The 24157-nt window shown below is 44.4% G+C and overlaps 1 protein-coding gene across 2 annotated transcripts; it reads left to right on the plus strand.

The window, feature by feature from the left end:
* Positions 1–730: 730 nt before the first annotated feature.
* Positions 731–22378, plus strand: DOLPP1 (dolichyldiphosphatase 1). 2 transcript variants are annotated; one of them, XM_053374791.1, is made up of 9 exons: positions 853–975; positions 5864–5927; positions 12458–12558; positions 15636–15720; positions 16754–16853; positions 17864–17962; positions 18939–19067; positions 20057–20146; positions 20568–22378. In XM_053374791.1, exons 2-9 carry the CDS (start codon positions 5900–5902, stop codon positions 20602–20604), a joined length of 669 nt encoding a protein of 222 aa, XP_053230766.1. In that variant the 5' UTR covers positions 853–975; positions 5864–5899; the 3' UTR covers positions 20605–22378. The 2 variants fall into 2 exon arrangements, with proteins under 2 accessions (XP_053230765.1, XP_053230766.1); XM_053374790.1 differs by lacking the exon at positions 5864–5927 and having other exon boundaries at positions 731–975.
* The last annotated feature ends 1779 nt before the right edge of the window (positions 22379–24157 follow it).

Consider the following 24157-nt stretch of genomic DNA (forward strand, 5'->3'; position numbering starts at 1 on the left):
CTTAAGAATATTAGGAGGGTGGGCAGGGGAAGGACTAGAGTAGACCATGTGAAAAATGAACATATTTTAGCTGCAGTTCATTCATTTTCAGCTTTGTAGTCTTGCTATTAAAAAGGACGTCTAGACATTCCGTTGTTGCGCCCACAACCTGGCTTTAAGTGCCATTTAGCTCCTAGCTTTTATATCTCGGTTTCTATTCTAACATTGGTCTGTGTTGTACGCGACAAATTCCAGAGAGGCCATCCTGTTAGGCTGCATTAAACTGTAATGGGTTGCTTTGAAGCCACTTCAGTGCCAGATGGAAAAAAATCGCCCCCCAACAGCCCCCCCCCCCAGTATTTTGCGAGAACAAAGGTGGCAACCCAGTTGCAGAAGACCGCCCCCCCCTTCAAACCCTGTCAGGGTGGAGAACTCTGTCTCAGCTCCATTCCTTTAGCGCCCCTTAGTTGTACGGTGGAGAAGCCCCCCCCCCTTTTGAGTAACGATAATACCCACAATACACCTCACTCACTCAAGTCGCTCTCTAGCCCGCCATCCACCCTCTAAGACCTGATTGGCTCAGACGGGGGAGGAGTCGGAGAGAGGATTGGCGAGAAGGGCCAGCCAATCCCCGGGCGCCGCCACGCCCCCGCTTCCTCTGCCATTGGCCATCTCTTCTACCTGGGCCCCGCCGAGGATTGGACTTGTGGAAGTTCCCCCTCCCCAACTCGTTCTCGCGCTTCAGAGCGGGGTGGGCGGGGCTGCTGTACGTTGCGGTGCCCGCGGATTGGCCAGTGCCTCACCTGCGGGGCACGGCTATTGGCCGTGCGCGTCTCCCCCTCAGCCCACTCCCATTTGCCGCCCCGCCCCGTGTGTGCCGCCCGATTGGTTGTGGCGGCCCGGCCCGGTATCTGGGTAAGATGGCCGCGGTAGGAGAGTGCTCGGTCTCTGTTCCGTGGAAGTCGGTTTCCCTCACTCACGTCGAGTACCCAGAAGGTAAAGCCTCCAGCCTCCGGCGCTTCGCGGAGCCTGTTTTCTTCTCTCAGCTGTGGGTGGGCCTTTCGCCCTACGCCCAATTCATATCCGTGAAAAAAGGCGAGGTTTGGGCTTCGGGGAGTTCCTGAGGGGATCGGGTGGGAGCTGCCAAATAGTGAGCCATTGACTAGCAGCGCTGTGAAGCCGGGCGGCGGCGCATGCGCGCTTCGGCTGCCGCTCTTTGCGAGATAGTGTACTTCGGAGGCTGCAGTGCGCATGCGCGGCACCCTTTCTGCTTTGGATTTCTCGTCCCAAAAGTGCAGAGTTTGGGGGAGGGGGGGAAATCACCTTTACATTTATTGTATTTATTATGGTCCCGCTTCCGATCCCCTATTGGCACCTGCCTCTTCCTGGCCGGTTCCATCTAGATCTATTCTGTTTTATTGGAGTTAAGTTTTCTTTTGACATGCCTCTTTGTCACACCAGTTACCAGATGCTACTTTTGCAGGATCACAGACCCATTCCTGGAGAGATCCTTTTCCTAACACACTTGGAACACAGAACGCTGCCTAATATTGGGCCAGACCTTTGTTCTTTCTAGGGCAGTGCTGTCCACACTGACGGGCAGCAGCTCTACAGTGTTTCAGGTGTGGAGGGGGGCAGAAATGTATTTTCCCGAACACTACTTTGAGATGCTGTTAAGGATTGAAGCCAAGACCTTACACATGCAAAGCAGGTGCTCCTACCACTGAGCCAAATGCCCTTCCTCCGAAATAAAATAAGATTATAGTCTTTGTGCTTTTAAATAAAGGGTGGGATTCAACACAATGCTAAGGTGATTGTTTTCACAATGCAGGGGGAGGTGCAGAGGAGGGGGAACCTAGCTAGCAAGAGTCCTTGCACTGATTTCCACTAGTGCAGTAGTTCTTAAAGGGTGTGGCGTGCCATACTGGTGTGACAGGAGAGGGTGGCAAGTGTGGCAGGAAGATTCAATGACAATCAAATAAACATTTAAGCATTTCAGTGTAGAATATTTAAGTATAGTATCGTATAATATAGCATCAAAATGTTTTTTTAGATATACAACCAGAGACAGTATCCATGCCTCTTTCCAAGAGCATTGGCTATTCATCTACCATTTTCCACAACATATTGTTGTGAACGGGGATTTTCAACTGACAGATAAGAAACAGCAGAAAAGAGAAAGGTTTCTTTATGTTGATGAGATGAGAGTTTATTTGTCTCAAATTAGACATAATATAAATGAGATTACTTGGCAAAAGCAAGCTCGTACCTCTCATTGAATTTGTATAAATATGTAAGGTACATATTAAAAGGCTTGTTTATAATTATATTTTGGGAATTATTTCTGTTCTTATGTAGTTGCATTTTATAATACTTTCTGGATGTCCCACAATCAAATTATAAAGTAGTTGTGTTGTATGTTTTAATCAAGCATTGCTAGGACTCGTTTCTTTTTGTTTTCCAATGTATTTCTTATCAATAAAAATATTGGTGTAGCACAAGCAAATTTTTATTCTGAAAGTATGACCCAGAGAAAAAAGTTTGAGAAACACTGGAGGAGCAGAACAGAGTAGTTGAATCTGGTCCAAAGGGGTGATTGAAATAATAACTCAGATCATTGTCTTGTCTAGCTCAGAACTGTCTACACTGACTAGGAGAAGTTTTTGAGGGTTTCAGCCAGGGACTCTTCTCCCAGCACTAACTAAAGGTGCTGCATGTGGGAACCTGGCACCTTCTGCATGCTAAAGATGTGCTCTGCTACTGAGTTGTGTCCCTTCCAAATAACATGCAAAGCTGTGTTATTCAGAGTCAGACCCTTGATCCATCTAGCTCAGTATATTGCTCATACTGAGTTGAGGAACCTCTCCTGATTTTGAAAGAGGGCTCATACCTGGAATTGTCTGCATGCTAAGCATGTGCTCTGTTATGCTTTTTTTCTAGGAAGCTTGCAGGCATGATGCCTCCCATCATGTGACCGTGCAGCCATTGGCATTTAGAAGCAAACTATCTCTGAATAATGGGTTTCTAAATGATCAACAGGATAAACCCTAATGGTGCAAAATTGTATTAGGGTCAGTGGCTGAGGAAGGGGGTCGCAGTGGGTGCAGGCCGCCCCGGGTGTCATCACTGAGGGGGGTGACAGAAATATGAGATAAAGAAAGGACTCACGAAACTTTTTAGTTCAGTCAAGAAACTTAATGAAACATGGGCTGGCACTAACCACGGGGCCTGCAGCATGCCCAAGTGACACGTTTCTTCTGGGAGTGACATGGTGGCTTGGGTGCCTGCAGTCTCCACACTGCCTGAAATGGCAGCTTCAGGCAGCGTGGGGCTTACATCTGCCCACTGCCTCTCCCTCAGCCGCCATACAGCTGAGGGGAAGGTGGTGGAGAGACTCCGTGCAGCTTGCCCTACTTCCATGGGCAGATCGCCCCAACCCTGGCTGCAGGACGCATGCACCATACCAGGTGCCCAAGTGGCTAGCTACACCAATGATTAGGGTTTGGTGTTTTGTTTTGTTTACATTTTTTCCACATATCTTTTTCAAGGAACTCAAGACAGCATACATGAATCTTTTCCATCCTATCAATTTTGCCCTCAGAACAACTCTGCATTGTTGTCGTTTGACTGAAAGATAATGACTGGCCCACGGTCACCCAGTGAGATCCCAACACTCTTAACCACTGCTATGAACACCTGGATGTCTCTAGAGAGCACTTGAATAGGAACATAGGGAGCTACCTTATACTGAGTCAAATCATTGGTCTAGTATTGTCTATACCACCCTTTCTCAACCATGGGTTCCCAGATGTTGTTGGACTAACAACACTCATCATCCCTAACCACTAGTTCTACTAGCTAGGGAAGATGGGAGTTGTAGTCCAACTGAGGACCCAGGGTTGAGAAATGCTGGTCTATACTGACTAGAAGCTACTCTCCAGGATTTCAGGCAAGGAATCTTTCACAGCCCTACCTGGGAATACTGCTGAGGATTGAACTTGGGACCTTCTGCATGCAAAGGAGACTCCCCACTGATTTTGTAATGTATCTGTAAAGCTTCATTTGACTGTACATTTTATTGGGATTGTCCTGCTGATTTCAGGAGACTTGTTTAAGGAATAATTTATATGGCTGTATTAGTGTGCATGTCGCTTTTCAAAACAAAGCCTAAAATGTTTCTGCTTTACAAGTTCTGTGATCCATCTCTTGCCTGGCATTTAATTTTTAAACTTTAAAAGCAGCTACAGAATGTTCTGATTTTGATCAGAACTGGGATGATGAAAGGAATGTGTTAGTTAGTTTCCTTGATCTAAATCCCCTCCTCACAAAAAAACTGCTATTCATCCTGATGAGCAAAATAAAAATACAGGCAACTGTATCACCACCACCACCACAATGGGGGCATGATAGCATATTTTTTAAAGTGAAGGGAAAGGGTTAAATTCAACTGCTTTAAAGTAACAAAATGACAGGATGACCAGTAAGAAATCTGCATCATACACACCAAGGGGTAGGGGGAGGAATCCCTGCCCCAAGCCACTTGCAGTCTAAACTTCCACTTTACATGTACCAGCAAAATGTACCAAAGGACAGATGGGAGTGAATGGAGGGGAATGCCAGGGGAAGCTTTGCATCTCCAGATGTTGCCTTACTAAAGTTCCCATCAGCACCAGCCGCCAATGCCAGGGATTATGAGAATTTCGTTCAGTAGCATCTGGAGGGCCACAGGTTCCTCACACCTGACTTAGACTATGTGTGTGTTGTCTCAGCTTAGGGAAGAGGTGACTTTGAGAAGGAGGAGGAGGGAGGCATTCTGGGAGTGAGTTCCAGGCATAGGGAACAGCAATGTAGGATGGGAGGGTTTTTAAGAGAGCAGTAGAAGATCATTGGGTGGCAGAGTTAGGATCAGCTTGTACGTTTGTAACTGGATCTTCCAACCTTGCTAGCCTGTGGCCTATTTATTTATTCATTTGAACTCTGAATATTTCAGTAACTCAGGGCTTTAAATTCTGACATGACACAGTGCTGCCATTTGCTCTCTTAAGTGCCAGAGCCCAACCCTAAAATAGTGGAAAGTGCTTCTGAGAAGGTTTGGAGTGCATTTCCCCCGAGTAACCAACCAAAAGAGGTCTCTTTGTGTCCAGGCTTCCATACTAGGGTGTGGTATTTCCAGGCAGACCTGCAACTTGGTATTCTTGTTTTTTTCATTTCCAGACACTAAGCACTGTGGGAGTTAGACGCATTGTGGTAATGGGGGGGGGGGGGAAATCACATGTATTATTTATCTCTCTTTCTGATACTTGGCTCCCTTACCTTGTGCTTCCTGCATTAAACTGGGATTTCTTTCCGCCTGGCAAGCTGACTGTAGAGGAGTATTCTAGAGTTGTGTGCGTGCTGCTGAGAAAGCCCACTCAATTCCCATGATTTTGGCACGGGGGTGGGGAGAGGCAGAGCTTCTGAGTGAGAGAATGTATGGCTTTCAGGCCAGCCCAAACTCATCCTTTGATTCCCCCACGCACTCACACGCACACACATCCATTAACTAATGGAATTATTGGATTCAGTTTTTATAAAGATTGCATGCTGGAAGACAGGGCAGGAGATAAAAATCTCCAAAGCCGCACCTTATGTACTCTGAAAAGCATAGTTCGGCAGTAGAGCAGCTGCTTTGCATGCAGAAGGTCCCAGGTTCAATCCCACCCTGGGGATGCTGTGATGACATGCTGCCAGCTTGTGTAAGCCATAGTGAACTAGTTGGACCAATGTTAATGCCTTGGTTGAGGCCACTTCCTAAAAGCAGGTGAGATATCGGGCTGTTCCTTATATACAAAGAAAATGGAAGTAAATGATCATAGGCAGCATCCTCTTCATATTTCTAACCCAGGGTATATAACGCCAGTGGGAGCCAGTAAGCTGCTGAATGCTTCTTAATGGAAACTGCAAGAAGGGTGAGTTGTGGTTGTGCTTATGGCATTCCCATGGGGCATCTGTTTGGCCACTGTGAAAACAGGATGTTGGACTAGATGGGCGCCGGCAATATTTAGCAGGGTTCTCATCAATGCCAGCCAGCATTGCCAATGGTCAGAAATGACAGTTGCTGCCAGCCATCCCTTGATCCCATATCTCTAATGAACAGATTGATCAGCTGCAGATTTACCCCAGTCTGAGTAAGGAGAGCCACATAGGTAAGCAGGTTTTCATGCTATTTGCTGCACCAAGGACTACAGAATGAATTGGATGAGCACAGCTGATCCAAACTTTTTTTTTTGCGTACATCCTTAGGATATGCCTCCCACACCACATCCAGTGCATTTTGCATTCACACCCACTTAAGAGTCATGCAGCATGGATATATAGCATCTGTGCTCTGAAAGGCATTCTGATTTATATGAGTGGCGACCCAACAAGTGATCCAGTTAACCCCCAAAAAAATTCTTTTCCTGGATCAAAGTGAAAAATGGCTTAAGGCCAGATTTGCACCAAGATCCAATTACAAGCCTTTTTGTGAGTGGAAGTAATATGGCATGTGCTTGGCCACATCTGCTTGTTTCCTCCTTGAATGCTAGTGCACGTGAGAGTAAGAGAAGCTGGTAACTGTATCTGGAGAGCTTCTGGTTTCTTTGATACTATTTCTAATTCAAAGAATAGGTCAATGAAAATAGTGAACACACAGCATGTCTGTGGTGTTTTAAAGTTCTGAGGCACCAGGCTGGCAAAGTTTGAAATGGAACCTGCCTTTTATTCAGGTAGGTCAGTGATGGTGAGTCCATGACCCTCCAAATATTGTTGGACTCCCACCTTCCACCAGCCCCAGCTAATGCAACAGTCAGTCTAGGGATAATGGGGGTTGGAATTTCACATCATTTGGAGGGTCACAGGTTCCTCACTCCTGAGTTAAGAAGCAGAATTCCCTACTGTGTTTAAGAGATGGAATAAGCCTCTTATGTACAGTTCTGGTCCTGGTTGCCTTGCCTCAGAAAAGGGCTACCAAAATGATCAAGTGACTCCTCTATTAAGATATTAAACTAAAAAGTTGAGTAAGAGGAGACATGAAAGAAGTTTATAAAATTATGCATAGCATGGAGAAAGTGGATAGAGAAACCACAGGAAGGGAGAGTGCTCGAATCCTTTTTCCAGGTGTCCCACAGACACTATGAGAACAGGTTGCTAGACTTGCTAGGCCATTGGCCTGATCGAACCGACTCTTACGTTGTGTTAGAAGAGTCATTCCCCATAAAACGGGAAATAATGCCACTTCTTAGGCTGGGGTGGAGAACTTGTGGCTCTCAGGTTGTTGTTGCACTCCAACTCTCATCTGCCCCTTAGTCAGCATGGCCAGTGGTCCAAGCATGATGGGAGTTGTAGTCCACTAACAGCTGGATGACCACAGGTTTTAACCACCCCTGCTTTACACCACCCAAACTCTTTGCCTATATTAGCAATCATAAACAGCTGCCTTGTAAGGGAAATCAGCTTTAAGACACACAAGGATTAGGATTAAGGGAGAAGGGAGGGGTTCATTTTAAGGCTGTCTATGGAATTTGTAGCTGAATAAATTCTTAGTTGACAGCTCCATCCCTTGGCCACTGAGCTACATGCCTGGGAAAGCCAGACCCCTCTTTAAGCACATCAGAGTTCAGATGCTGATGAACTGATTGAAGCCGAGTCAGGATGATGAAAAACTGACTTTGTACTTTCTACACCAAATCTATGCCTAATGAAGGCACCAGTCAAGCCTCCCTGGGAAGAGCATTCCAGAAAATGGGAGCCACTGCAGAAAAGGCCAATTCTCATCTTTCTACCCTCACATGAAGAAGGGCCTCAAATGATGAACGCAGAGTCTTTGACAGTTTATAGGGGGAGAGGCGGTCCTTGAAGTATTGCAGTCCTGAGCTGTTTAAGACTTTTATACGTCAGCCAGTGCAGTCAGGTCAGGATCAGTGTAATATGCTCAAACCATCTTGCCCCACTGAGCAACTTGGCTGCTGAATTCTGCACCAGCTTAAACTTCCAAACCATCTTCAGAGGCAGCCCTATGTGTAATGTGTTGCAGTAATCCAGCCTAGAGGTTATTAAATTATTTTTTTTTTGCAACCCTCCCCCTCATTAAGATGTTACCTCAGCCAGTTCCATCAGAGCTCGTTGTACTTTCAGTCAGTCAAAAAAAATATGAAAAAAATGAATGGTTTGTAAAAGATGAAAAATCCTGACATCTGAAAAAAGAACACAAGCAAATGAGTTTAATAGCATTAATTATTATTATTTTTGAACAATCTTAAATTTAAGTAACAGAAGTGGCATTGAATTTTGTGGCTTAAGTATCTTAACTTTCACCCAAGGTTCCAGCTCTCATGCCAGTGGAGAGCCTTGAGAGTAAGTACACCTGCTGACATTTCTAAAGCCTCTCCAGAGAGGAGGGGTCTCTTGGAGGTCTCTGGGGAGCTCTGAAGGTGAGAGGTTTAGACTGCCTTCACCAACATGGTGCCATCTAGATATTTTGGACTTCCATCAGCCCTAGCCAGCAACTAAAGAATATAAGAATGTAAGAAGAACCGTGCTGGATGAGACCAAAAGCCCATCCAGTGCAAATCTTCTGGAAGTCAGCAGGTTAACAAAGGCTAAGAAGTGGCTTACAGTGGAATTCTTCAAATCAAGCACCAGATCACAATCTGTGGTAAGATTCATTTAGACTGCGTACATACCGTACACCATCTCCCCCACCCCCAAAAAGAGTCCTGGGAAATTTAGCTTACCCTCCCACAAAGCTACAGTTCCCAGCACTCTTTACAAACTACAGTTCCTGGGATTCATTGGAGAAAAAGCAAATGTGCTTTTAATTCATGGCATGTGTCCAAACCATGATATGGCTTACATGGTTCCCCTCTCTAGCCACCTTCCCTGAGAACCCCCAGAGGCCCATCCCAAACAGCAGGTTCTGAGGGTGTAACAGCATCCCAAACCACAATTCATCTTCTCAGATGTAGCACCAAGCCACAGCTTACTGTACTGTGCAAACCAGCTTCATTTGCTATATTTAGGCATAATTATTGTCCTAAGGGATAGAAACTTGTCCCTAGTGTTAACAAAAACCTATGTTTTTTTGATGTTGTGTTCTGCGCTCAGTATGCACTTTGTAGATGGGAAGCATTGACCCCATGTTTGTCCATATATGTGTACATAGGTTCTGCATTATGCAAACACCTAAGGGCAGGAGGAGGCATCTATGGGGTCATCCCCCAGGATAGCAATTAGCAAGCAGAGACCTTAGGAGTGTTTCTTGGGGCCAGAGTCTGCCTGTAGGCCACCTGTTGTATCCTGGAGCTGCAGCATGAATCTTCTGCTCTGGCTCGCTAAATTAATTGGTCCCTGCTGCGGAGCCATCTGCGCCAGCTTCCTTGTACGGAAATTATGGTGTGTGTCTGTGTGTTTTCACTGAGACTCATGTTCTGTTTATGCTGCTGCATGGGCAAATGAAAACCCTCTCGATCCCATGCCTGTTGTCTGGTTCTGGTGCTGAAAACATTTTTAGCTAGCTCTGTAAGACCCACGGCCTGTTGTACATTCTAGAGCCCCTAGAGTAGACAGGCATGATCCATGAAAACAAAATAAAGATCATTGGTCCATCTAGCTTTGGATCCAGCTTTGTATTACCTGCACTGACTGGCAGTGGCTCTCCAGGGTTTCAAACAGTCTCTCTGTTGAATATTGAGATGCTGTTGAATATTGAACCTAGGACCTTCTGCATGCAAAGCATGAGTTTTAAGATATAGATATGTCTCTTCCCCTAGAAATAAAAGTATCCTGATGATTATGGATAAAAGGGATTTTTGTGTGTCAGAGGGGGGCATAGGAATATAAACAGGGACATAGGAAGTTGCCATATACCGTGTCAGACCATTGGTCCATCTAGCTCAGTATTGTCTACACTTACTGGCAGCACCTCTCCAAATGTTTCAGACAGAGAGCATGATGTAATAGATATCCTTAAAATATCAAATTACTTTATTTGAGTCCACAATGCATTTGATGACATGCCTGGGATTCCCTTCTAGTCTGTTTCCTGCTGATGTTCAAACTTGGACCACTCCTCACAAATTTTTAAAAAAGCAGAGGTGAGAGGGTGGCCGTTAGAAAGTCTCGTGCAGTTGGACAGCCCCCCCCCCCGTGCTTTGGACAACAACTCACATCAGCCCCAGGCTCCCATTAGTTGAATGGTAAGCTATCAAAACTGTAATGTGAGTATCTTCCTGGGTCAGCCTTTACCAACCAGGTGCCCTCCATATTATAAGACTGCTGCTGGGAGAATGGCTGTGCTGGCTGGGGATGATGGGCCAATGGCTTCAAGTTACAAGAAAGGAGATTCCAACTAAACATCAGGAATAACTTTCTGACAGTTCTGCCAGATGACCCGTTGAGGTACTTTCAGTTCTACAGTTCTGTGATTCTATGAATGTACGAAAACAATACTTTCTGGGGAGAAATAAAGCACTAGGCAATTTCCCCAAAATTTTTCCATCCTTGGCCAACCTGGAACCCTTTAGATTTTTGTCTTACAACTCATAAGCTCATAGAATAGAGTTGAAAGGGACCCTGAGGGTCATCTGGTCCAACCCCATGCAATGCAGAAATCTCAACTAAAGCATCTGTGATAGATGGCCGTCTCACCTCTGCTTAAAAACTTCCAGTGAAGACGTCCAACACCTGTCAAACAGATCTTACTGTCAGAAAGTTCTTCTTAATGTTTAGGAATCTCCTTTCTTGTCATTTGTTCATTAGTAGCAACAAACAGATGTTTGCAAATGAAACATCAGGCCAGGCTTGGCAAATTTCAAAGTTTTTAGTTTTGTTTACCAAATGCTGATAAAATAAAACATGCTAAATTAGATTATTCTCTAGGAGAGGGATGGGGAACATCTGTGGCTCTCCATATGTCATTGGAGCCCAATTCCCTGACTAGGTAAAATTCACTTTCATTGCTCCACCCACTTTTGCCTCTGGCCCCGCCCAACGCTGGAATATGGCCCTCAGAAGGTTGCACAGAAGAGAATGTGTCATTCAAACTGAAAAAGACTCCCCATCCCTATGGTTTAGACCAGAGCTTTCCAGACGTTTCATGTTGGTGCCACACTTTTTAGACATGCATAATCTCGCAACACAGTAATTCAGTTTTACTAGCAAACCGGAGGTTAAACTAACCCCTTTCCAGCCCCAGGAGGAGCACGGGGAGCGTTCACGTGAGATACCTACACACTGCTGGCAACACACTAACGTGTCACAACACACAGTTTGGAAAGCTCTGGTTAACACAATACTGGACAAGATGGACCAATGGTCTCATGCTGTACTAGACAGCTTCCTCTATTCCTTTGATGCATTTAAGAGGTGTTTCTACTCAAAAGTAGTTCCCATTGAGTTTAGGTGGACCTAACTTCCAGGTACTTGTATGAGTATATCTCAGAGGTGCAGAAAATTTGGCACTCCAGATGTCATTCAACTCCCAATTCACACCAGCCCCAGCCAGCAATGGCCAACAGTTGGGGATGTTGGGAGTTGTAGTCCACCATCATCTGGAGGGTAATAGATTCCTCATTACTGGTGTATAAGAATGCAGCTACAGCAATCTTCATGTGTTGGCCAAGCTTCCATATCTTTACAACAGCCCTGTAAGGCAGGCCAGCTTTACAGTTTTAATGTAGCAAGCAGGTGACAAGGTGGAGGGAGGCTGAGGATGGGAAGGGGGAGAGGACGGCTTTCAGGGCCTCCCCAAAAGCCTTTTGCCAGGGCGAGTTTCAAACCGGCAGCCTTATGTTCCTCTGTGAATGGAAAGCTTTGTACTGATGACCCTGAGATCATTGCCCTTTAAAGCAACTGATATCCTGTACCAAGTTATCATGCAACCAAAGGTTTTGCCACAAGCAGACATCCAACAGGAAATGGTGGCAGCCGGGTGTCTGGGTAAGAAGGATGTGGTTTGGGTGCTGTTCATCTATAGGCTCTGTTTTTCATATTTAGACTATGCTGCTGCGGTAAACCTCATAGTTTCCTCTGGAGTTGGAAGGAACCTGTTCATTAGGGCTCCCTCTCTTTTGTTCTCTCTCGCTCTTTTTTAATTGCCTTATTCATAAAGTACAGTGTTACTAAGTTTTTAATCCTCGCAGCATCCCTGTGAGGTAGGTCAGGGTGGAGGGAATGCAGCACTGGTGCAAAGTCACCAAAGAAGCTTCAAGTCTTGTGTGGGGATTTGAACTCAAGTCCCCCTTAGTTCAAGTCCAGGGTCCTTGGGCCTTTCTCCCCTCAAAGCACAACTCCTATTACATAGTTGTCTAAAGACGGTTAAACTTAGTGGCCTGTAGCACACCTGCTTGTGGTTAGTTCCATAAGTTGCACACGTACTTGAAAGTAAAAAAACCCCCAACCTTTACAGCCAGGCAAGATTACCTTTTGGGCAAGTTTTATCTCTTTTTGTCTACTACCCCAGGTGACTTCACCGGATTTATTCTCGCCCAAGCAAGCCTGAGCCCAATTTTCATCATATTCGGATTCATCACACTCATCGTTTTCAAGAGAGAGCTTCACACGGTGAGTCCTGCTCCTGCTTCTCTGCCCCCCTCCCCAAATCTGGGTCTAGCCTTTTGTGTTCCTGAACTCACATCTCCTGCTGGGGCCTGGTAGCATCTGCTTTCCTTTCTCTCGTTTCCCCTTTCCTGAAATTGTCCCCATCACTCCCTTCACCTTGACCATCCCATGACTTTCCTTTCTCTTACATCTGTAATTATAACTATTATTAATTCAATTTCTTACCTGACTGTCACCATCAGGTCCCAAGATGGGTTGCAGCAGTTTAACATTTGGAATGAAAAACAGTTTAAAACAAAATTACAGGCACAGAAATAGGGTGGGTCCTTAAAATATGCCTCTTGTCAAAGGCCACGTTGAAGAGGCTCACCTTCAGCATGTAACAGAAACTGTATTGTGACGGTGCCAGAAGCACCTCTGCAGGGAAGGAGTTCCACAATTTAGGGGCTGCCACAGACAAGGGCCTCTCCTGGGCTGCCAAAAGGGTGGAGGAACTACCAAGAGGGCCTCCTCTGGCAATCTCAATACCCTAGAGGCTCTCTAGGGAAAGAGGTGGTATTGACAATACCTTGTCAGTTGTGCCCAGTAACTGAATAGAATAATAGAATTGTAGAGTTGGAAGAGACCCAGTTCCTGTCGTGCTGGAATCTAAATAAAGCATCCATTACAGATGGCCACCCAACTTCTGCTTTAAAACCTCTAAGGAAGGAGAGTCCACAACCTTCCGAGGGAGTCCATTCCACAGTTGACTCTTTTGACAGAAAATTCTTTTTGATGTTAATCGGAATGTCCTTTCTTGTAATTTGAATCCATTGGTTCAGGTCCTACCCTCCAGAGGAGAAGACAAGCATGCTCCATCTTTCATGGGACAGCCCTTTAGATATTTAAAGATAGCTATCATATCTCCTCTTTCCCAGGCTACACATACCCAGCTCCTTCAACCATTCCTTATAAGAGTTGGTTTCTAGAGCCTTGATCATCTTGGTTGCCCTCCTCTGCGCTCATTCCAGATTAACATGACCTTCTCCCTGCAACTGTTGGCTACTCATGTATACATCAGGGATTTCCTTTGTGATTTTCTCTTTCTTCCATTTCTTATGCATGCCCTTCTTAAATATCAGCTCACCTGTAAGCTTATGCACACTGGTTTCTTTAAATGCCTCCCACTTTTCTGTTTTGTTGGAGTTGTCTTCATAGATGAGTTCCAGAAGGATAGATGCCTTTAGTTCTATTGCAGCAGAAAGAGGAAAGACCCTTTGACACTATGAGGCAGGGGTGGGAAAACCTCAGCTCTGGGAGCCACACCTCTCCTCAATTTTTTTTAAAGCCTGACTGGAATGGAAGAGGAGGGAAGAAACTTCAACCTGTGTTTTTTACAGTGAGGCCAAAGGTTCAAGCAGTGCAAGAGAGAGAGCCATAGGTATGTTGCCATCCAGTGGGCAGCCATTCAACCTGGAGCACCAACCTGCTCCTTTATAGCAGCTAGTGGTGAACAGTCATAGTTATCCATAACCATCAATTGTCTAAATAGACCCAATGAGATAGCAGTACGTATGTTGCAGCAACATGGCAAGCCAACGGAATAAGAGCAAGAACCAGCTGACATGTTCGTGCATGCGTGACCTGGTCCTGGCTGTCGGCCAGAAGTGAGGAACAGGCATAACAAGAACAATTGTAGAAACCAGGTACAGGGAACTTTTGTCCCTCCAGATTTTGGGGTTGAGCTCCCAACTCCTGTCAGCATGGATCTCATTGTGCCTTGGCACCAGCAGGACTTGCTCTCAGTGCCCATCAACCAATCAAATGCTGACAGCTACCCCTGGTGCTATTGGGAGTCATTTATTCCAGTGGGTCTGCTTTGAATAGGACAAACATTGGATAGAGCACAAGGTTTCTGAACGGCTCCCTGTTCTATATGTGCCTGCTCACCTTTGGAGGTCATCATCTTTAGTTGCCCCTGGCTTTGAAGGTTGGGCAGGTGGTGAGAGGGTTTCTTCTCCTGTGTTGGCGCTCTGGTTCCAGAATCCCAGGGACATTGGCCACCTTGGTGAGTCTCAGATGCAAGGTTAAAAACAATTTGATGCCTTTGGGAGTTGTTTATTGGCCAAGAGAACATGTCAAAAGAAACCTTGATGGGACTTTGGGGCATATTAAATGAAATTAATATTCACAAATCATATCATATCAATCATTCATATCATTCAATCGTATCATAGCATATCACATATCATATAATTGAATCAACCAATTGTTTAGAATTCATTGCATTTCCAATTTAACCACTTGCAGTTAGAGAAATATGCAGTTCACCCTTTGAAGTCACATTAGCTGAATATTTGAGAAGGCAGAGATCACTTTACATCAACATTCTGAATCGAGTTACCGTATTTTTCGCCCCATAGGACGCACCGGCCCATAGGACATACCTAGTTTTTTTGGGGGGAAATAAAGGGGGGGAAATTATTTTTCCCCCCCCAGGTGCGGGGCTGGGGCGGGGGAAGCCCGAGCTTCCCCCAACCCCAGCCCCCAGAACAGGCTGCTGTCCGCTAGCCGTGGGAGAGCTGCGCGAAGTCGCGCGGCTCTCCCATGGCTAGCGGAGCGCTGCGCGAAGCCCAAAGCTTGGGGCGTGCTGAGCTCAGCGCGCCCCGAGCTTCTGGGTGCAGGCAAGCTCTCCGCTAGCCGTGGGAGAGCTGCGTCTCCCACGGCTAGCGGATAGCTTCCTGAAGCCTGGAGAGCGAGAGAGGTCGGTGTGCACCGAAATCCCAAAAGCAGGAAGATATTTGCCCATCTATTTCACAGGAATTTTTTTTAACAACAACAACAAAACAGTTGCTGCTGAACTTTATATATAATGTTTTTATGTTATTTAATCAAATTATTTGGTATTGGACTCTATTATGATGCTTATAGAGCTTATTTTAAACCAGAAGTAGCCTAATGAATTTGATTTTTCGCTTTTAATGGAAAGGTGGGATGATAATGCTTTCTAAATCCCTAGAAGAGTCAAAATAAACAAATTATCCTCTGTGCAACAACCAGTTGATCTCAAAAATCACACATCCCTTTTTGTCCTTTTGCAGATCTCTTTCTTGGGGGGCCTCTTGCTCAATGAAGGTGTGAATTGGCTAATAAAGAATATTATCCAGGAGCCTCGTCCTTGTGCAGGTGGAGTATTGCTGGCAGGGAAAGGGCGCAACTGACTACAGACCTGGGCATTGTTAATGAGGGTAGCAGTTGTCATCCACTGCCTTTGCTTATGGAACGATAAAATAACTCTACATTTTGTTTTTGCTTTTTTAAAAAACGTTTATATTTTTCACATTACAGTCAACAGCAAAATTCAGTAATGAAAGCAGCCAGCTAACAACCAGCTGACTGGGAAACTTTGAGAAAAATCATTGGTGTGGGCTTGCAGATAGCAGCACATCAATCACCAAAGCAGACTTTATTATACAATGAAATGCTGCTGCTGCTTCTCTGCCATCAGATTGCATTGAGTGCGTCATCCATCTTCCCTGTAGTAACAGAGTATAAAAGTGGATCTATTTCCAAATATTTACATTTTTATTTATTCATTTATTTACTGTATTTAATAAGATTTATACACCACTTGTATTGTTAACAAACACACCTCAAAGTGGCCTAAAAAGAGATAAAACAGTAGAATCATAAAAATTATAATAATTTAAGACTTTTGTAAAAAAACATTTTTTTAAAAAAACCAAAACGTGCATTGACTTTCTGAATATCTGGGTAGGCTTGTCTAAACAAAAATGGAGCTGCTGCCAGAAGCAGTACAGTGAAGGAGCCTGCCTGATATCTCCAGGCAGGGAGTTCCAAAGTGTGGGCGCCGCCACGCTAAAAGATTGAATTCTTACAAATGCAGAATAGGTCTTATGCAGTGCCTGTAACTGTGGCAGTTCCGCTGATCATTTTTAACTGTTCAAGTTGCTTTAGTGTAAAACGTCTTTACCGCTTCAACTGCTTTGGGGGCAGCTGGGAGAGCACTTCCTTCAAGGGGTTGGGGCTTTCTATAGCCAGCAGGTAAGAGGTAGCATCTTCCTCCACATCCTCTGGCAACATTTAACCCAAACATATACTCTTGGGGAGTTGGGCCCTTCTTGATCGCAGGGGAGGAGAGCCAAGCAATGCTCCTACAGTCCAACTAACATTTGTGCTTCTTCTTCCTCCTCCTCAGAAATCCACACATCGGTTTTTTCCAAGTACGCCATGCCTTCCAGCCATTCCCAGTTCATCTGGTTCTTCTCCATTTACTCTTTTCTCTTCCTCTATTTAAGGTGAATAATCCCTTTTTCTTTTGATGCTGGTGGATAGGGTGTTCCAGCCTTGCTTTTAATCTTATGTAGAGCTCAGAAAAGGGGGCTCCATTTACAGTGGCCTCTTCCTTTTTCCATTCAGTTAGGTTAGGCTCCCTTTGTCCCTGACCACTGGCCATGCTGGCTGCAGGGGCTGATGCGAGTTGGGCGATATCTGGAGAGCTGCAAGTTCCCCATCCCTGATCTAAGAAGAGGCACCCTCCTTCCTCTCGTGAGGGAATGCCGCTTCTACCTAGAGGCATCCTTCCATCTCTTGCATGCAGCCACGAATGCTGCTTCTCAGATCAAGGATATGGAACCTGCAGCCCTTCAGATGTTTGTTGGATTATAGCTTCCATCATCCCTCACCTTTGGTCTCGCTGGCTGGGGATAATGGGAGTTGGAATGGCATCGTAAAAGCAACAAAAAGCTGGATTTATGGTGTGAAATCAGTATGTTTTAAATGAACAGGGGGAATCTTTGTGAAGCTTTAAGTGGATTATTTTTATTTTTATTTTTGCTCTGCCTTTGATTAAAGTGTTTTAAGAAATTGATCCAGCAAGCACAGAGTCTGCTGACTTTTTTTGGGGGGGGGGGGGAATCCATCAAAGTTTCTAGTCCTTAAAAAGGTGAGAGAATCTTGAAACACATTAAGGTATATCTGTATGATGCATGCACTTGCCGCACAGGCACACATTGAGATCTTAGACATTTACCTTAAGGTACCATTTTAGGTGTAAAAATAAAAGATATTTATATGTGAACAGGTCTTGAAACTTAGGATTTTTTTTCTGTGTTGCATAAAATCAAGTATCAGGCTCCTTGGGGGTTTTTTTAAATGAAGGATACAGGGCGGAAGTGTGATAAGCTTTTTCTTTTTTAAAAGTGCAAGCTCTAAAGTATCTATGTGGGCTTGAGCTTGCTGGATTGTGATTTGGACGTCTTGCTTGTTTAGTGAGAGGTCATTTCAGTTAAATATTTTTGTCTCCCAGAATGCATCAAACGAACAATGCAAGGTTCCTGGACTTATTGTGGAGACATATCCTCTCCCTCTGCCTCTTAACCGTGGCCTTTCTCGTCTCCTATAGTAGGTAGGTCAGTTCCATTTTGTTGGATGCTTTCTTGGGGCAGCTCTTGGTTTTGCTATTGGGACTGATGCATTCATTATTAATGGTTTAAAAGCTTCAGTTGTTCCTGGAAGCAATGCAAGAACTCTTTATTCAAATAAATGTTTCAGTAAATATGCAGCTGGGTATTTTGATGGTGGGTGGGTGGCATTTTAAAATTATATTTATTTCTAATCTCTTCTCTTAGCATGAGAAGAGCCCTGCTGGATCAAGCCAATAGCACATCTCGTAGACCTTTTGCCTGACATTGCTACGCTGTGCATCTTTCTCTTGCTGTCCATCACTGGTGGATGCTAGAAGGGCAGATAAATGCTCAGCATTGCAATATCAGAACAAATTATCTTCTGCGTGGTGAAGAAGGAGAGGGGCAGGAGCTTAAGACTGGACTCCCATTTTTTGCCTCTGGTCCAAAGTACAATTCCACTTTGAGTAAGCAGTGAAATGACCATATAAAAAAATATGTATTTTTTCCATTAACTCTTCAACTTGGGTCCAGCCCAGATTGCACAAGTCAATCCCATAGTTTGGTCATCTGTGCTGTTCCTCAAACTCATGTGCTGTCTTCCCCTGCTCTGCTGGTGTGCTCCCAGCTCTCTTCTCCACTTCCTGTTTAGCAGTAACCATAGTTTTGTCTACAAAGTGATTTGAACTGTGACTTTCCAGTTCCAGTTTGGAGGCAAACTGTGGTTAGTGGTAGCCACTATTGGCCTCATTCATGTACCACATCAAGCTGTATGATTAACTATGAACCAGGATGGGAAGGTGGCCCTGATAGCCAAGCAATGAATTAGCTGTCCTTGGGGGGAAGCGGGGATAGGTGAGGGGTAAACAGGGTCTTTGTGAGCTTCCCTCTTTTGAGAAAAGATGACGGTTGTGCTGTAACCAGCTGTCCAGTATGCTCTCTTCTTGATGTGCTTTCATTCTGTTGCAACACACACAGAGTCTATCTGATGTACCACTCCTGGAGCCAAGTTGTATATGGAGGGATTGTGGGGAGCATCATGGCGATAGTTTGGTTTGCATTCACACAGGAGATCTTAACACCATTGTTCCCAAGGATAGCTGCATGGTAAGTCCCCCTTATTTGTCCCCCCCCCCACCTGAGACCAAATTGCTGCTCTGGAATCTTTCTAAATTGAAAGGCAGGTCAGAAATCCTTTGAGTTTTATTGGGCAGCGGGTGGGAGAAGCTCCTTTGTATGTTGGGCTGGGGTCCCTTCACATAGAAATCCAGTATGTCAGGGAGAATATAGTACAGAAGGAAACTCAGGTGGCTAAGTGCAGAGTTAATTGTCATGTATGATGCCTCATAGGAGAGTAAATAAAATAAGCTTATTTTTGAGCACTTGCTATCCGGATTCTGCTTTAGCGATGAATACCTCAGTTTCAATATCACAGCAAACCATAGTTGAATATTTGTTTTGGTGTCTGCCAACCATGGCTTGTCAAATTCAACCAACCAGCAAACCAATCAGTACTGGAAACCATGGTTGGAGGTGCAGTTGCCAGCCATGATTTGTGCTGTGTTGTTTTCGATGATCTCTGAATTGACAAGCCATGGTTACCTCCATCGCTTCACCTCCAAAGGTTTCTATACTATGGGCACATGAGGAAATCTGGGGGCTGAACAAAAATGAAAGCAGGTAAGCAGCCGTAAGCCATAGTTTACCTGCAACGTAAGGAAGCTCAGGTCATGGATTGTGTTCCAGAACCATTCTTGGCACAGAGCTTGGTTCTAATACACTCTCTGAATTTAGACCTTAAGGAAGTCACCACTGTCATTTGGCAAATCCCTTATATTTGTCAGAGTGAGGGAACGGAACCTGGGACTGAGTGACTGTTCTTTTATTCTTAAGCAAAATGTAATTAGACCATCAACTATCCCAAGTGTATCAAATGCTTTCATTCAGAATCTGCCTTGTTTTTTGCTATGTTGATTCACTTACAAGAATTAACAGACTTTACAAAAAATAAGTTTGCTGAATTCTTGTTCTCTGTCTCCTTATTTTCTCCCCCTCTCCCGTCTCCTTCTTCTGCCAAACCTTTCCACTTCTTCCAGGCCATTATCAGAGTTTTTCTTAATCAGAGACACCAGTCTCATCCCAAATATATTATGGTTCGAGTACACAGTGACCAGAGCAGAAGCCAGGTGAGGATTTCATGCACGATTGGGGTTGGGAAGGGTGCTGCTGAGAGGAGACCATTATTCCCTTCTGAGAGATACATTTCCTTGAGGAATAGGGGTTCTCCTAACAATTCTGAACACCCTGAACAAGCTACAGCTCCCAGAATTCTTTGCGGAAGCCATGACTTATGGAGTATCATTGTGCTTTAAAAGTATGATGTGGGTGTGATTGTTCTATAGAAATCTCTTCCATTCTTGAGTTACTAGATTTTATTATTGACTCCTTGGTTGCAGGCTTGAGTCTTTCCAGCTGGGAGGTGCTGGGGACTGAACCTATGGCCTTCTGCACACAAAGTGCACCCTCTGCTCTCTGAAATCAAAAGTCTGGGCAGGGCTCAAAAAGCACCTTGATAAGATTTGAACCCACTTCCTTTTTAAATTGCAGGAACCGACAGCGTAAGCTGGGTACAAAGCTCCAGTGAATATGGAAGGGAGATGTTAGGAACTGGACTGCACGAATTCTGTAAGACAAAAAATAAAAATAAAAATAAAAAAGCAAGGGCCAGCATTAGAGAGAGAAAGAGACCTGTACAGAGCTGGAAGTGAAGGAAGGAGCCTGTTAAGAGATGGACCAAAAGGAACGGAGGCAGGGACCACCACACCCTGAAGACCAGAGGCCTTTTCCAGCTAGCCGGATCCACACTCTGCTGCATGCCGAGGACCATTCAGGAACCAGCGACCCATTTATATACCGCAGCTGCACAGCATCTGACCGGGAGGGTGGGATCAACCCCTTCCCCTCACTCGGCCATTGCACGTCTCTTGCGCAGACTCCGCTGATGCAAACAGAATTGCTGGAGGGAGAGAACTCCAATGCGCCTTCTCTCCCCCCTCCCCCCCACCTGTCCCTTCATTTCAGCAGGGCCTGCGCAAGACACCCTTTTGGGTTGGTTTTACCTGTGAATTTTGAAAAGTCTGAAACAGGGAAAGGGGGGGATATATTTAGCGTTTTGTCGGTGGGGGAGTCAAAATATTATATGTCTGTGACTCCCCCCCCAAATTGATTTCCCCTTTTGCAGCATGCAATGTACACACTATTTATTATTCCTTTTGAAATAAAAACTGGTTTGCGAAAAGGGGGGGTGGGGACCCTGTGATCAAGTGTTTTGGAAGGCAGCTGATTCATCTCCCTTTGGCAGGAGTTGAGAAACGTGGATCACTGGAGCAGAAAACAGGGGGAGCCTTCTTTCTGTTAGTTTAAAACTTTATCATGACTGTTCAGGGGCATCTGGGCCAATCCCAACTGCACTTTGTATTGATTTTAAGAAAACTACACTAGTGATGTTTCTGCACTGTGTCAGCACAATACAAAAACTCAATAGTAGGGCTGGGTGATATATCAATATGTCATCCAAAACCAGTTTGAAGTCCGTATTGTGATATTGGTTTCATCATTTTTGACCTGGCAATATATCGCGAATTATGATGTGTGTTAGGGCTAGGCGATATGTCAGCCAAAACAGCTTTGAAGTCTATACAGTGGTACCTCAGGTTAAGAACTTAATTTGTTCTGGAGGTCCTTTCTTAACCTGAAACTGTTCTTAACCTGAGGTACCACTTTAGCTAATGGGGCCTCCCACTGCCGCCGCACTGCGCTGCTCAATTTCTGTCCTCATCCTGACCAAAGTTCTTAACCCGAGGTACTATTTCTGAAGTGTCTGTAACCTGGGGTGCCACTGTATCGTGATATTGGTTTCATAATTTTTGACCTGGCAATATATTGCGAATCATGATGTGTGTTTGTTCGCTATGCAAAAATCACAATGCGGGAAAAACCGTGAAGCCAGTCAATGCCTCTACATGCATTCATCCATATTGCAGACATCGTGATGTATCAGTATATTGCGATGTTTAGCTGGTGATATATCACAATGTTTAAAACCAGGTATCACCCAGCCCTACTCAATGCTATCTTTTTATTATTATTCAGATACCTGTACAAATTGTTTTGTTTTAATTGTTTTATTATTTTAGAGCCAACTTCACCAGTGACCCTATATTTTCCTTCCTTTATACTTTCTACCCTAATCTTTTTTTCCTTCCCCAAAATACTGCTGCAGACTTTCTTACTGGTAGTTTAAAATGCAAAAGAAGAAAGCACCATCAAGGCATCACTCATTCCCTTGGTGGTTTCAAATTTATCCCCAAGTTGCCCCCCCCAAACTTTTAAATACTCAATAAAATGTTTTTATGGTCGTTTTTGGGTTGCCAAGTGTGTTTGTTTGACAAGTGTAGCTATATGGAGAGACCTCTCCTCCACACATTGGTAGAAGCCTGAGGACATGTGCCTTGCCCACAGGTTTGCCTCAAACCCATCAAAATATGCATCCAGCTATATATACAGCCAGCCATGATCCAAACAAACATCACAATTACTTCCCCTTTGAAATCAATGAGCCTTCAGGGAGTTGAGCACACCCAATTTACATTGCTTTCAACAAAACGTAGGCTGAAATGCTGTGTTTCTTACCTGGGAGTAAGTCACATGAAACTCATTGGGATTTACTGCTGTGTAGAGCCATGTAGGATATGTGCTGCTGATTGCAGGATTATGTACCCAGTATATTGCTTCTACTGAATTAACTTTAGGTGGATTACGTGCCTAGAGAAATCTACTCTGATGCACAGGAGCCTGTTCCTGGATTGGAGTGAAAATATATGGGGCTAAAAGAATCCCCATGATGACCTCTCTTGGTATCCACAAAACCTCTGCACCCTCCCCACCCACTTTGGCCTCCTTTCAGAAGAGAGCAAACACAGCCTTAAACAAGTACATAGGCGAGAGGGGGCTATGAAAATGACACTGCTCTTTCCTACTCTCCTTTTCAATTGTTCAACTTTTCCAGACTAAGATCAAGACCAGAGCTGCTAATCGCAGTCTTGAAAAAAATCCATAGAAGTGAGAGAAAGGTCGTTTCCAACTTCCTGTGTCAACTTTATGGACTTTGGCACCCTGGGTTGCAAAGTAGAAAAAGCACCCTATACACAGTGCATGTTTAAAAACACAGAAAAGGGTCGGTTTGAGGAACAGATCTGATACAATGGGGCAGAAGGCGAGTGGAAAAACCCAATGGTGAGAGGGGAATAGAGTGGCTGATGGTTCCTGGAAAGAGCTACTTCTGTCAGCCAGCACAGAGAGGAGGAAGCTAGCTTTCTTTGTGTCTAATAATGCACCTACAATCTAAGCATTTACATGTTTCACTTTTTTGCTAAGCACAAGTGAAGAAAATACACCATCTTCAGTACCAGTATGCAGAAACAAACAGCTTAAAATTTCAGTTTTAATTGGGTTAAGTTTACACACAATACCAGTGAGCGTTTTTAGGCCCATCCATACATATATTACAATTTACAAGCAGATCATGCAAACATTCATCAGAAGCATTATAAAATTACATGAACCAAAGATTCTGCAGTGCTTTGAGAAAGCACCTGTTCTAACATTCCAGTATGCTAGAAGCTACTGCTGAACAGCTTGGGCAATGAAGATTTTATCTTTTTAATACCATAAGTGATGGGAAACCAGCATACATTAAGTAGTTTGGCAATTCAAAATGTAATTGTTTAGCTCTTGAGAGCTCAAAGTACATCTTGACAATCCTTAGAAATGAACAACCCATCAGGTAGGCCTGTACTAAGATTGCAGGGACATTCACGGCTAAGGTAAGATTCAAACCCTAGACTTCTGTTCATGCTCTCTCCACTTTCAATAATTTTACATGGAACACTGATGTATAAATATCAGGGTTGGTTTTTTAAAAAAATATATCATATTTAACACCTGAATCTAGGCACTGTAAGCTTCAAAGAAGTGATGAGGTTAAAACCATTAAAACCACAAACATACCAAATACAGTTTAAAATGGGGAAACACATGGCAACATGTAAACAGTCCTACATTAACACAATCTCCCTTTCTCCCTAGGAGTGGGCAATATAAGGCACTTGTAAAACAGGAGGATTTTCTTTAATCTC

This window comes from Podarcis raffonei, chromosome Z (assembly GCF_027172205.1).
Source record: "Podarcis raffonei isolate rPodRaf1 chromosome Z, rPodRaf1.pri, whole genome shotgun sequence".
Taxonomy (NCBI): Eukaryota; Metazoa; Chordata; class Lepidosauria; order Squamata; family Lacertidae; genus Podarcis; species Podarcis raffonei.

Bases quoted from the DNA above. Each gene is read 5' to 3' on its own strand.
- DOLPP1 (XM_053374790.1), top strand. From the start codon at position 900: ATGGCCGCGGTAGGAGAGTGCTCGGTCTCTGTTCCGTGGAAGTCGGTT. The intron at 12,559-15,635 runs GTGAGTCCTGCT...GTCCTTTTGCAG, and splicing joins TCAAGAGAGAGCTTCACACG to ATCTCTTTCTTGGGGGGCCT. The intron at 19,068-20,056 runs GTAAGTCCCCCT...CACTTCTTCCAG, and splicing joins TTCCCAAGGATAGCTGCATG to GCCATTATCAGAGTTTTTCT.